We start from the raw sequence: 14900 nt of genomic DNA, 5'->3' as shown, positions 1-14900 counted from the left end.
ACACATCACAAACACACAAGGCAAATTCCCTAATATACAGTAAAGCAGTTTATTAGCAAATGTCTCATTGGATTAAGTCTGCTCTTATTCTATTAGGGAACTTTCACACCACATTAAATTGCAAGACAACGGGGTGTTTGCCAGCACAGGATGAACACAATTAGTAACCCTTTCCCAGAAAGGAACAGAGGCACGACACTGAGACACCAGACTGGGGGGGGCTCTCAGCAATACATGGCTTACATGGAATACCAGGGTTTTGAGAAAACTAACCAGTCTCCATCCCTCCGCAAGAAAATATTAACAGGTAAGCCCATCATTTGTACTGAGATCGTTCTGTTCTCCCAGACAAGCAGGCAAGACCTACTGAAATAAGTCCCTGATGTCCAACAACATAAACTTGTCCGGGAGAAGCAGAGAGGTACAGTTCCTGTCTTTGTTAACTGCTTTGCTGGTAGGCCTTGAACAGCAGTCAAGAAAATAGTTACTTTCTCTACACAAACAGGTTTTCTTTCCTTCTTTTACACTTGCTTGCAGCTTATTTTGGCCCGCCTCCTGGTAGTATGATGAATGACGCGTGGTCATCCATCTTCAAGTGCTGCACTTCCATGATGAATGGAGTACATTTGGAAAGCAGTCAGAAAAAACAAAATTGATAGCCAAAGGAAAAGAAACGGAGAAAGAAGAAAAAGGCCAATGTTGGGCAACAGCTACAGAGTTTAATGAGGTAAGATTGATGTACAAAAAAAATATTAGCCGAACAAAGAGGTTAGACAACAAACAGCACAGAGGAGCAAGCTTCAGGTTTTGAAATCACTAACCTAGAAATGTCCAGGGGAAGAACGCTAGTGCCCATCGTGCACAAGTCCATGTCTCATTAACTTCTGGAAGTCCTTTCAGACCTCCAGAAAGCTTCTCCAATACCTTTTTCTTTCCATTTATTTTACTTTTCCCCCACTGCACTAAATACAAACCACTACCCAAGCACCTTATCTACAACTCACATACACTTAGACACCCAAGTCGTACAACACATTCACCAGTGATGCAGGGGAAGGACACTATTTGCCTTCCTGACCTTCCGCCAAACTGCAAGACTGCAAGATATGAGGACAGTAGCCAAGCTGCATCTCAGAAGTTTGTTGTACTGATGAACTGCATTAAGATGCCCTTGCTGGTACTTCTATCTGTAATCATATCATGATTATGAGTAGCTCAGAGCAATACCTGGATGCAATTCATCTACAGTGTCTTACCGATTTACTCCACCATGACCCTACTGAACTAATCTCGTTCACGGATTTTGCTTCTTCAGCAGAACCTTCCACTGACATCCAGAGGGCAAAAGGAAACGTCTGGCACTGCTGATGAGCAGAGCAATTTGCTCGGGGCTTCTCAGGGCAAAAGCTGCATCAACTACTCACCATACAAAATCTCCTGAGCAGAATTTTGTATAAGACGTAGGCATCTTTTACATAATACCCAAAGCAAAGCACTACACTACCTTCTGATTAAATGATGAGGTCCTGTAATTAGGATGATTCTCAAGCACAGTTGCAAGATGAAGATATGATTTATTTACATAACTAAAATCATCTACATAAAGAGCTGATTTTCACCTGTGTTTTTAACTCTGATTTTACAGTTGTGTTAGAAAACAAGACACTGAGGTCAAATGACCCATTCGAAAATGGTTTGAAGTAAAATTAATTTCCAGAACTGTCCATGATTACAGCATCCCAACTGGAGATTTTAGCACTCGAGGCTGCCATTGCTTCTTACTTTTTGCCTTTATCACTATCAGACATCAGTTGCAGTTAGACACCACATCAGAAAACAGCAGTCATATCACACATCACCAAGCAGATTTCATCTATGCTTCAGATCTAGGGGGCTATTATTCCTTCAAACGCAGAAATCTGGCATGTCGCATAACAGTTGCTATCACAGCAATAAATTATTTTTCATAATCAGCCTCTCATTTAACTTTATATTAATACCAAGATTGTACCTGAAAGTCTTAGAGATCAGACTCCATGGAGAGTCTTCATACTAAGCTATTATACTTGGTAACTCCTTACCCTTGAAGGTCCAATAGTTTAGTCAGAGGTGAACAGAAAATACCATCCCAGCCCAGCTAGTGAGAAAACTACAAGTTAGGGAATTACCCAAGTTGACCCACAAAGCATTTGGCAGAAATATAACCTGAAATCCATTATCCATCCTCCCACTCAGAGAATCTCTTTTGGATTGAAGGAAGCTCCGCTGCACATTGGCTTTGCTTTCCATTTACTCCATTTTCTAATTAACTTCTCTGGATGTCTGGAATGACTTTTGATAAATCATTACTGTCAGGCATTCAGAGAAACATTTCAAACCTTATCAGAGATAAGAAAGCAAAACAGCTATAAGAACTGCTCATGAAGAACTCCCAGTTTATTGCAGCATCAACCTGCAACCTAGATGCCTTATTCTGAGTGGAAGAAATGGGAGCATGTTTATAAACATCGCTGTTTGTTACAGACAATATACCTTGTTCTCAAGTTCCCCTGCTGAGGCAGTCCATCGTAGATAGATAACACATCAAAATCTTCCTCTAACGCAAAAGACTGGAAAACAAGCTGTATCCGGTTCTGCTCCTCGGCAGTGATTGTCCACGTGCAGTTTGCATAATTTGGATATCCATACGGAAAGCCTGGACTCTGTATTGTCCCATTTGGGCCATGCAAAATGTAACTGCAGTTCTGGGCTGGCAAAAGAGAAGACAAAAGTAGAAGTCAAACAGTGCAGAATACAAATTTAACAATCTTCGTCAAAACAGATCACACAGGATTCTTTCCAATGAATTTGTTCTTCCCCAGGAATTCCTGGTCCTGGGGAACAGATAAAGGTAGTCTCTGCAGATGCATTTTTGTGCTCCCTGCAGGAAGTCAGACCCCAGATACCCATCTCCTGTGTAACACTCCCTCTAGCTTTAAATATAATAGGCTAATAACAGCTGGATTACAGCAGCCGCCAACTATAACTGGAAAACAGATACTTTCCCAAAGGCCCTTTCACAGCCCATGACTGTACACTATGTGTTTTTGGATTTGCCCCATTTCAGGAGAATCTAGCCAAGCTTGGTGCCTCAAGCATGAAGGGTGCAGAGGCCACAAAGCAGCAGAACGACAGTGACAAAGCTGACCATTTCTTTTACTCTTAATTGCACTGGAATAAAAGAAGATTGAGCTAAGATCAGGGCTCAGCGGTGCGTACAGAGACTTGCACCACTTCCACCTTGGAAGGCCAAGAACTGGAATGGGCATAATAAATAAGTACACAGAGGAACTGAGTCACCAAATGAACAGTCTGTGAGAGATTGCATGAAAATGATGACCAAAATCAGAAATTAAAGGTGTCCTGCATCCAGAAAAAGCAGGACTCAGTTCAAAGGCTTAAACAAACCATTCTCAAACAGCTACTTGGAACTACTAAAAGAACCTACAACAAGAAAACCCAAATATTTGCAACTTCTAAGCCAGCAGTTTGTTCTTCTCCATCAGCCTTCTTTCAGGTACGTGTTGCTCGCTAGCCCTGAAACTATCTCCCAGGAGAGGGAAGAGCCAGCGTTTATTACAAAGGAGCTTTTTTCCACGCAGACTGCCTTAAAAGAAAGGTACGTTCCCACTTGGTCTCCAGTTTGCATGCTCCAAACTGGCAACTGGACCACTGCAATGTGAAGTGGGCTGTGGCCCTGAGCTGCTATCACCAGTCACATCACATACCTGCTAGACCTTATGAGGCCACACAGGAAAGAAACCGGTGGCTCGAGGCAGCCTTCCCAGCCTGTTCTGTTTTTACTCACCCAGTTCTGAACCGTTTCAGCTCCTCACGCAGGCCAAACACAAAGCAAACGTCTGCCCATCCGTATTCCTACGGACCTGCCCTGACTCTGTAGCTACATCTTCTGAGACAGAAGCCGAGTCCTGCACCCACCAGCTAAATATCTAACACCTCCCTCAAATCAATTTTTCCTTCCCCAAAGCACTACCTGTGAACACTCCATCCCAAAGATAAAGATCAACTGCCATGATGTACAATTTCTGGATATATGCGGGTTTTCTTCTCTCTGGGGAAGCCAGTATATGCGTTGGGAACAGCCTAAACGACAAATTCTCCTTAGTGCTTTCCTCTCTTCACTGCTACTTTACTGGAATGCCTTTTGAGGCACGAAGACAAATTCACCCAAACTTGTGTAACTCTTTGCTGTTTTAATGGAATAACTCCCACACACACCAAAATGAAATTCCAGTTTGCAAAGCAACTGCTGTGAAACCCAAAGCAGGATTTCACCTTTACCCTACGGCCAGCAGACTTCTGATCACTGCTGCTTGCATTTGGTCTGGCTCTTCTTATTGATGCTGGATTGTTTACCCCTGCTTATGCAGATAACCGAGTCTTTCAAGTTGAAATGAATCCAACTAGAAATTACTTCTTTGATTTCCCAATGCTTTTTTCAAAGGCAGCAATGGTATTTGCACTTCTGAGTGCCAACCAGCCACAGGTAAAGAACTGCAGAGTAGGGCTCATTAAAGCCAATTATAATTAGATTGACCTACTTTGGTGCAAAAACGCTTAGTGAAACTTGTCTCCGCAGGATGAAGCTCATACCTTCATGAATCCAAAGTGGTCAATCATATTTACTTCCCAGGGACTCTTTTCGTATCATGTTTACTACATCAGTTAGGACAGCCCTGCCTTCCCCGGGGACTAGAGCTGAGCTAGGCACGACTCATTAACAAGCCTCGAGTACTTTGCATTTCTGCAGCACCTGGCATCTGCCTCTCTCCGTGCACTTTGTCAATACACAATAAACACGAGAGTGGAATCCACCTCCCTCCTCTGCCTCAGTTCCATTCATTCGCAGAGCTCCCAGAAAGGATGCGTTAGCTCGGTGCCAGCAAGCTGCACGGGACTGGGAATATTACTGTTATCACGGAGGGGTAAAATTAGGCCTGGGCTGGTTTAATAACATGAAGACTGCCAAAGATCCATAAGCTTCAGTTCTCTAAAATTCAATCACATCCTCTTTTCTTCATCCAGACTGGCACTCAATAGGCAATGTGGGGATATTGAATCTGTCTCTGCTGCACATTTTTTATTTTAATCATAAGTAAATGTCATCAGAACAATTTAAGGAAGATTGGGAAATTAAAGAGGCTCTATCCTTCTATTTCCTGATGGTATAAAAGCTACTGATGCTGCATGAAGTTCAAAAAATAAATTCAAGGTCAGAGATGCTATGTTTCAAATACTCCCAAGGTCATATGAAAAACAAGATTTAAAATCAACGTAAGGTGATGCTGTCCTTGCATAATTAGTGATTAAAGCAAAGAATAAAGGGCAGAAAAGTGTAAACCTAGATGAATAAAAACAAATACATAATAGAAAATAGACACAGTTCTATGACATATCAAATCAATCTACTGAAATAATTGCATGTTCATGATTCTGACCAAGATGTGCTTTGAACACAGCTAACAGAAAATTGCTTATCGCAAACAAAAATTAGTTTTTCAAAAGCTGACAATCTGGAAAGCAATATATTGTTCATCAACTGTAATAGTAGGGAGCTTCATTTATGTTGAACACTGCTGGAAAAAGTCAGCAGGCATGGGAAAGACATCCAGGAAGCCCCAGAGAATGTATGCATAGTCTATAATTTGTTTTCAGGTATGAGTTAGCTCAGACTTGACTGACAAAACCTTATCTGGAGTCTAAAGCACATGACAAGGAAACACAACATTTCTCCTCTGAAGACCTGCAAAAACAATTCTCTTTATCCCTTTGGCTCAGAAGCATGGACAGGCAGGTATAAAGGACAATGACAGTCAGCGCTATAAAGTTTAGATGAATTTGTATTTGATAGAGGATGATATTCTTCCAAAGTCTCTGGAGCACTCTTTCCAGCCCAGGATTCTGACACGAGGCACCTCCACACACCTCACTCAGGTAATGGAAAAGCAGGAGCTTCCTTCCTGGGTCACATCAACAATCCACCTTGTCCTTCAGCTCATCGTGGCCAGGTGGCCACAAGACAAAGCACCAGTGACAGCACAAGCTCTAACCTGAAGCCACTTTTTTACACCCACTGCAGGTCAGCATCAGCCCTGCCATCAGAGGATTTACAAGCCTTCCAGAAGGGTTGCGTTTACCCCTCTCGCTTTGCCACTCCTTATTCAAAAGCCACAACAGTGAAAGAGAAAGGTGAATACATACGGCTAGCACATCTGATGTCATCTACCAGAAGGTCTGGCACGGCAGCGTAAATATTTATGTAGGTATTCCACCTTTTAATGCTGTTATTCATGGACTTCTACTTTCTGAAGTTGCAACACCAACAAGAAACTCATCAGTGGATATGCATTTGTGGGCAAGTGTCCTATTTTGTGACAGAGATGAGTAGGCTGAGAATGGAGCTAATTCTAACTTGTACTCTGCCAATGCAACCTGTCATTTTCAATTCTGGAAAGTGGTTTATTATGAGAGTATATCTTTTTAATGAATGCATCAATGTAATTTTATTGCAGTAGCACTTAGTTTCCAGACAAGGACGAAGGCATTATCACGCTTGGCACTGTTCAGTGGACAGAGCTTTTCTCCAACAAGATCACATCTAGCAGGGAGGAAAAAACACAACCCAACGAACACATTAATAGAGGGCTTGGTGCTTAGCAGAAAAAACACATCTTTATCCAGGGGCACAACAACCATTTCCTCAATGATAGAGCATAAAAGTCAGCTTTACCTGTCTCAACTCACACCACTCGTTTTGTGCAATATACGCTGCTTGAACAACGTACACAGACGAACCAGCTTCACTCCTGCACCATATGCACAAGGAAAATGAAATATTTACTTTGCAGTATGCTCACAAAAGAACCACATTTCTAACAAAAATACAGGCTGTCAGTGGCATTTTTATAATACACAGTTAATCCACACGCCACAGCTTCACAGGACTAGACACTTAAAGATGAGCCAAATACAGCTCTGTCTCCAGCTTGTTGAAGGGGGAAAGCTGCACACCCCTCAATTCAGGGTATCGATCAGCCTCGTGCCGCGCAGAGGGCAGGAAGAATGCCCTTGCACACAACAACCGAGGCTGCTTCTGACAATAGAAGCTAAATTACTGGAGACAGAAGCTGGTGGGAGGTTTACTTGCGCTATCAATCTGAAGTTGTTTAGACACATGAGCGAGGGACCATTGTCGTATTAGTCACTCCTGCCTCAGAGTGGCCTCCAATGCAATATTGCAGCTTGAGGACTAGAGCAAAACAGTCCACGCACCAATGGCTGCAGTGAGGGTAGCACAGAACTGGTTCTCACATCCTCCATGTCTCACGGCTGGCAGTCATGATGGCCACTGTACGCTGCCCAAAAATCAGCTGACACATGAATGAGGAGACTCAACCATTAAAACCCATTCATAGTAACAGAACTTTGTTATTTCCTTCAAATAAATAACACTTGCATACAGGAGTGATCCGCCTTGGCTGCTGCACCCCTCAAGTCTCTTCACTTAGAATTTCAGCAGCTCTCCAGACCCAGATAAAATTGCGCTTTCAAATACCGTTACTACAAATGCTCTTTGAAGGAGCTATTGCCAACAACACCTTTGTTAGTACAAAGGTAAAGAAAATAGGTACAAAATACAAAAACCCAAGATTGGTTAACCACCTTCCACCTACTTCCAATTCTTTAAGCTTTCCAGGCCAGATCCATGATGGCGTAAATCAAGGAAACGTTTTAACTATTCTGATTCACACCATATTAATCTCTAGGACACAATACTTTGGAGAGAGGAAAACAGAATTTACTTCTGAAGTGCTTCCTAAATTATAACGGTGCCCTTCATTTCTCAGCAGAAAAAAACTAATTTAGCGAACACTGATGTATGGTCATTGCACAATTCACAAGGAACAAATATCAAATCATATATACTGACTTGCTCTCAGCAGTATCGTCTATTAGTGATACATGGCTGTCTTCTCCTTAATGCAGTAGCGTTTGGTATTGTCATTTTCTTTAGTTATTGTTACTTAGGTACAAGTGTTTCTATTTTGTATTGTTCTAGCCTATTCACTGAAATAGATGAACATAAAAAACACTTTCCCCAGTGAAACTGAAATCCATATCCTGCAGACACAATGCAAGCACATTCCATTCTGACCTGAAATACCAGGGCCAGATTCTGCTACTTCATCAGTAACTTCTCAATTTTTTCTATGTACATTACTGCCCCAAATCATTCACGTTCACTGCATGAAGATCTTCCAACCAAGGCACTAGACCCCATCTCAGAACCAGAATGCAAATGCTCTTTAGGTTTTCAGCATCCTCTGAGCACACGTTTGGATGTCCTGAGCCTGTTAGTGCCCAAGGATGGAGACAGAGACAAGACAGCCAAACTCAGCACAGCAGCACCCCGGTTTTCTCTGTGGGATGGCGCACGTGAAACCGCACAAGACTCACACGGCTCTTCACAAGGCTGCGTAGATGCTACAGCACAGGACCAGCACCTGAGGTCCCTACTGGACTTCTCTCTCCACGTGAAGGCACAGGCAAGCCCCTTTCCGAAGGGGCCTCAAAAGACTACAGTCATGAGTGGGTTGGGAAATGGCTGCAGCCAGCTCCTTCACACAGGTCTTTTCACAACCTTATGCCAAAAAAGAACACATTAAAAACTCACCCCCTGTATTAAACAGTCATTAAGAATTCCATGTTATCTTTTAAAACATTGTTTGATCTGCCATCTAAATTAGGAAAAAGTTTTTTTGCCCCAATGTTTACTCTTTTGAATCATTTATCAGCAACTTATCATGTTTTCTTACATAGCCGACCTAGATCTTCTCAATCACAATTCAGAACTAGTTTACCCATCGTCTAGCTTTGATTCTCCTGTTCATACAATTTAAGTGAACACACAGTGAAAGTACCTTCACACTTCATAAATCTAAGCCTTGTTTCCCTAAGTATTCACCTTTTCATAGTTTCAACTTAACCTACAGTCTTATATCAAAGCCTTCAGGGTAATAAATAATGCAGAGACATTCCATTAACTATAACTTTTAATCAAAAGCCACTGGATTGAAGAACATCATCAAGGGGATGATTTACACCTCAGATAGCCAGGGCCTTTTTCTTCTCTGAACGCATGGAATGAAGAATACAAGGGCAAAGAACAAGCATTTTATCTGAATCCAGCTCAAGCCCCTACTGCCAAGCCCAGGAAGAATTACAGCACCCACCTCAAATCAAGAGCAGCACGTGAGCTTTCAGCCTACAGCAGGTTTGCACAATCCTGCGGGGTACTGCAAATCAAACGCACCGTTCTTGAAACCAACTTAGTCACTCCTCCAGTCCTCGGAGACATTTCTTCCCTTCCATCCCAGCAGTCCTTCACTCCAACTCTGCCACCACCTTAGGTGCCATTTAGTGCTGCCCATACCTGGGGAACAGAGCCCAGGTTTCTAGACAGCTGTCGAAGAGATCTGTTACCTTTAGGTGTCATTCCAACCTCAGCATAGCAATTCCGTGTTAAGGGATTCCCAAGCAGAGAAAGAAAGGGAGGAGAGGAGGTGATGGTGGAGTTAAGATGCAGCAATAACATATTTAGCTTTTCCCACGTGTCCATCTACTCTCTCCCAACCAAAACTTTTGCCTTAGAAGATTATGTAAATTCCCCACACCCACAAGGGATTTCTAAACACATTGCTATCCTTGCAGCTCTCCAGCAAAAGCTCCAACCAAGGCACCTTCCAGGTAGAAATTGCAAATACTTCCACAGCCCAGGAAAGGCAAGTCTGGAACCTCCAAGGGGCACCACACTGCCACACAGATGTGTGATGATATGATGTTTCTAACATGTCTCGGAAGCGACACACACACATTTTAGATTAGGAAAATCCTGGACAAAAGCATGGTAGTTCTTCCATTTCCCTAATGCCTGGCCAGATCCATCTTGGCACTGCTTTAGGCCAGCCCATTTTTTCCTACATAGACTGGACACAAAGAACAGTTTATTCCCCCCACCTGTCTCTTCCCAAGACAGATGATTTACAACCTGCACTTCTCTTGTCTGCAGCCACCTGTGAAAGGAAAAGAAACGTTTGCCTATTCTTTTAAGTTCTCTAGAAACAGAACAGGCACCTACATATTGTGATAATTAATTCACCAATTTATTTTTGCTTAACAAAAGTACCTAAACTGGAAATGCTGAGGTCAACAGACCCAAAACGTTGGAAAGTGCTACCGGAGGCAAACCCAACCTGCTCAGTGCTTCCTTGTTCAAGTGTGCTTCCAAATCGCTGGCCAGGTTCTGGCCTCCTCACAGCTGCTCCACGTCTGTCTGCGGCATAAAGTCAAAGATCAGGCCAAAATGCTGCAGCTAGGGCAAAGCCTGGGCGGAACACTGCCCCATTCCCATGGTTGAGATGCTGGCTGCACATTTCCTCCTCAACACCAAAAGCTAGCCTTCTCTTTAGAAAAAGAAAAAAAAGTATCTTCTGCTTTATTATACTTTGTGTGAACCTCGAAAGGGCATACACTTACAGTAGCAAGGTCAAAAGTTCTGGTGTGCTGCAGAGAAAAAAGGAAAATGCCCAATATTAGGTACCATCAAAAGCCGTTGCAGGGCAGAACTCAGACCACAAGAACACGACACCGCACATATGTCTGTCTTACCGCTGCACAGCGGCCCCCTGACATGTTGAGAGGCCAGAGACTGCAACTGCTGGAAAGTAATGCCTTGTTTGGTTAAGACAGAAATTGCTTAAGCGAGTGCACTGGTCATAACAGCAGCTGCCAGATCTCCCCTTGAGGCTAAAAGCTCTCTGCTCTTAGTGGAGGACAGAGGGCAGCGTGGCATGCTGACCTGACATGGGCTGTCCTCTGCAAGCTTGCTTCATCCCTACACTGGAATGGCCTGGGAACAGAAGGGACTCGGTCTTCAAGACCCTTATCAGATTTTATTTATTTTAAAAACAGATCTCTGTCAAAGGGCAAGCCAAAAATCACACTACCGTGGTGTAGCTGGTAAGGACTTGAGCTGTTCCATGAGTATCACAACACGCACTCCTGGGGGCTATCGAAGAGACATCACGGTGTCATGCTGGCTTTCCCCAGGTGCATGCTGTACCTTTCTCAGCTACTTTTACAGTGCTTACCCCTGCAGATTTATGTACCACTTTACCATCTGAAATGCTTAGAGCCTGAACAGAAGCAAAGCAAGCTAGGTAACAGGACAGGCATTTAGCAGTGGAGACTTGCTAAGCGAGGAGGGAAGTGGGATGGATTCCTTCTGCTTTTGTTGGTAGAAGTGAAGTAGAATAGCTCACACTAATAATAGAGAATAATAGAGATTACTTGAGCGTTATCACCAGAACAGTTTAAAGAAAGCTATATTTTCAGTTAAATATTTCAACTTAAACATGTATTTATTTCACTTTTTTCCTCTTCGCTATTCCCTCCCCCATCCCTTCCTCTGCAAAAGTTGGGAGAGGGAAGAGAAAAGCCAAAAAAAGGGAGCTCAGATCTCTTCAACATTTTGCAAGAACATTTAGCAGGAAGTTTTAAATGATTAATATCTGAAGTCCTGCACAATCACCAGGCTAAGGCACTCCTATGGCAGAAAATCCATTCTCAGCAGACAAGGGCCTAACCGTATTTTGTTGTGCCCTTGTGGGACTTGGTTCTGTTTAGGGCTGGAACAATCGCCTGGAGCCAAGTTTCTCACACTTTGTATTGTCCTTCTGCTGTAAGCCTCTCAATAGAGATTAACAACTTCAAGATTTTATACTTGATTTTCTTCAGCTTTAAGCACACTGCACAGCCCTCTCCGGACCCTTTTACAACTCCCAGTGAGTGCTTTGTATGGGCTCAGGCAGGGAAAAGTCACCACCCCCTCCAATCCTTTCTGCTTTTATAAGGATGGAATAATGCTGCGTTCCTCGCCCTTCTCTGAGCGTGTGTGCAAGGGTATGTAAAGAAGACAAAACATAACCAGGCTTTAGCACTCCCTTCAGCATACAGATGAGACGATTTGAAGAGCAGTGGGGAACTCTGACCTGCGCCGTGTGAATGGACCCTTTGGTGCTGGCGGCTGCAGGAAGAGCAGCACGGGATGCACCAGTCCCACTGATGGGACACGGCACTGTGCTGCTGAGGCACTAACAGCCCTTACACCCTGGCCCCAGCGGGGAAGAAGCCGTGACACGTGGGCTCTGTGCCCCTTCACAGGGGCAGATTTCAGCCAGGTTACAAGACAAAGGCTCTTGCCCTAAACACAAATGCAACTTGCAGGAAAATCTAAACAGGTAGTGACACGTGGCATGAAAAGATCTACATCTGAACCACCCGCATTTCTTATTTGCCAAATGCTTACCAAAATCAAGTCTGCTGGCAGCTTTTTAGGCTGTCATTTTCTTATGACAGAGAGAGTCGTATAGAGAAAATGGAGCAGGCCAAGTTTGAAATGAGGAAAGAGGAAAAGCAGGGCTCCTGCTACTTGACTTCCAAGCACACAGGATTACATGGAAAAACAGGATTCCATGGGAAAAGTACCAAAGGAGCAGATGGGAGAGGAGCAAGGATGCGAACAAGTGTGCTTGACCTTGGACTGGGGATTTCAAGGTCAAGAGTGAACACAGCCAGTGAACACACTACAGGCTACACATAACAAGTGGTTGGTATGCACAGCGAGCTTTAATATCAGAGATGGCACAACCAGCAAAGCTACATCTTGTTTTAAGGAGCTATTACATCAATGAATCAATGTAAGTAGATGGACAAGATGATGTAAACATGCACCGCTAAACACAGCAGGAACGTGTCTGACTTCAACAAGCATCTAAGAAAATCCCTGCTAATGTATGCTAGATAATCTAAGCAGTATCAAAGTAATCATTAGAGAAGTCTGCGTTCATCAAGATACATAAATGAATATATTTTGTGCTTAATATTTTGTATCAGCAGTCTCAAAAATATTGCCTTCTATTTGTGCTAGCTCAAGTTAGCAGCAGGAGGCACGGCACGAATGCCCTGGCACACACCACTTGATCCAGTAGCCAGCAGATAGCAATGGACGCAGCGTCAGAAAACATTTCAAATGTGAGTAACAAACAAGACTTTGCTTGGCCAATACCGATGAGGAATTTAAACAAATTACTCCACAACACAGAATGCCTCAGCACCTGTTATCCAAATTTCAGTTGTCACCATCTTCCACGAAAACATGGTGACAAAGACCACACGCTGCTTCACCTGGAGAGCTCCTGAAATAGCACGCACAGAACAAAGAAACGGGCTCTGCCCGTTCAGACTATCACAAATGAAGAGATTGTTTCCGCGCTCTGCTGACCTACAGAGGTGGTGTTCAGCCAGGCAAGCAGAGTTTGTCAATGCAAGGAGCGTACATACTAAGAAAGAAAACCCTGAACCTTTTAGCAATGAACAAGGAGTAAGAATTTTGTCAGCAAGGCCAAAAATACTACAGCTCACTCTGCTTTAAGCAGGGTTCAGCTTCAGCATAGTACTAGACAAGATGTGCCACGCTGGTGTCTCTTTGTACTGGATTGAAACCAGAGTCAGGGACTCACGAGTAAGATTCCTCGTGTAAACTGCACGTCTGTGCTTCTTCTGACTCTACCCCATACAATAAACATCACACGGATCCAAATGCAGTGGTACGGCGACATGAAGCATTTGCATTTAGTACTGAATAGAAACACTACGAGGAACATCTTACACACCCCACCTCCAGGCTGTGCTTTCTCTGCAAACGGATGATACTCACTGCCAAGCCTATGCAGAACCTGCGTATTTTTCACTGCCTCAAATCCGAAAGAGAAGCACTTGGAAGAGGAGCTGCAATTATCTCACGAAACACGTGAAGTTCAATTGCTTTATCTGAGCTCCACTCCGCCACTGATGTTGAGTACAGGAGGATGTGGAGTGGACTGGAGAGCCGAGCCTGTAACTCGTGCTAGGCTACTGCAACCAACGTGCCATGCAATCCCCCAACAGATGGTATAATGACAAAACACAACCCTGAGCTGCCACCAAGCCACTGAGCCTGTTAGGGGGTGATCTCTGATAGCAGGAGGGAAGGCAGGGAGAAGCTGTCCCTGCCTGCAGCCCACCCAGCCACGGGTAGGAAGGCGTAGGGAGCTTCCAACCCGTCCCATATTGGTGGGGTCGTTGTTCAGGGTGGTTACAGAGAGATCTCACACAGATCCCACAGATCACAGACTGACCCCACCCCAAGCACCAGGCAATGGGACTCGGCTGAGCGACTGACGGAAGAGGTTTCAAAGCCCCACATACCAGATAAAGGTTTAACTACCAGGCAACTCTCAGCTGGTCTGAATTTTACAGGGCAGCGGCAGAAAGCTGCCTGGAAGTATTCAAGGGAGCCTGAAGGTCGAGAAATTAAGAGCAAGGCTTTGCAAGCCTCCTGAAGATCGGCGGCAGCATCTCTCACCCCAAATTACCATTCCGCCCAGCTCCCGGCAGCCAGCGGCTCCGTCCCGGCGCGGGGCTCGCGGCGATGCCGTGACGTTGGCAGGCAGTTGCTAGGCAGAGGCACACATCCAGCAGCCTAACCACGGGTCTGCTACAGGCTGCCTTTCAGAAAGGAGAAAGCGGGGGGGAAAAGCCTCAATTTTACACAGAATATTCGTAGAAATTTCTTTGAATGCTAAGCAACTAGTTGACAGAGTTTGGCAACTGCAAGCTGAAACGAGCTTCAGCTGTCTGTGTGGCTTCACAAGGAGTTGCAAAAAGCCTCTCCTCCTCCCTTTCCTACACGGGATTCGTGCCTGCAGTATTCAGCAACACCCAGATGCTTTTTCTGAACA

The 14900-nt window shown here is 44.1% G+C and overlaps 1 protein-coding gene across 1 annotated transcript in view; it reads right to left on the bottom strand.

Moving 5' to 3' along the window:
- CSMD2 (CUB and Sushi multiple domains 2) overlaps nt 1-14900 on the bottom strand; it is a 300763-nt gene that overhangs the window by 268195 nt on the left and 17668 nt on the right. Inside the window, 1 exon segment of the mRNA XM_048054254.2 lies at nt 2533-2749. Coding sequence (XP_047910211.2) covers nt 2533-2749 — 217 coding nt within the window.

This window comes from Anser cygnoides, chromosome 24 (genome assembly GCF_040182565.1).
Source record: "Anser cygnoides isolate HZ-2024a breed goose chromosome 24, Taihu_goose_T2T_genome, whole genome shotgun sequence".
NCBI classification, from domain to species: Eukaryota; Metazoa; Chordata; class Aves; order Anseriformes; family Anatidae; genus Anser; species Anser cygnoides.
The sequence above is the reverse complement of the archived record's forward strand: the minus strand, read 5'-3'. Positions and strand labels throughout refer to the sequence as shown.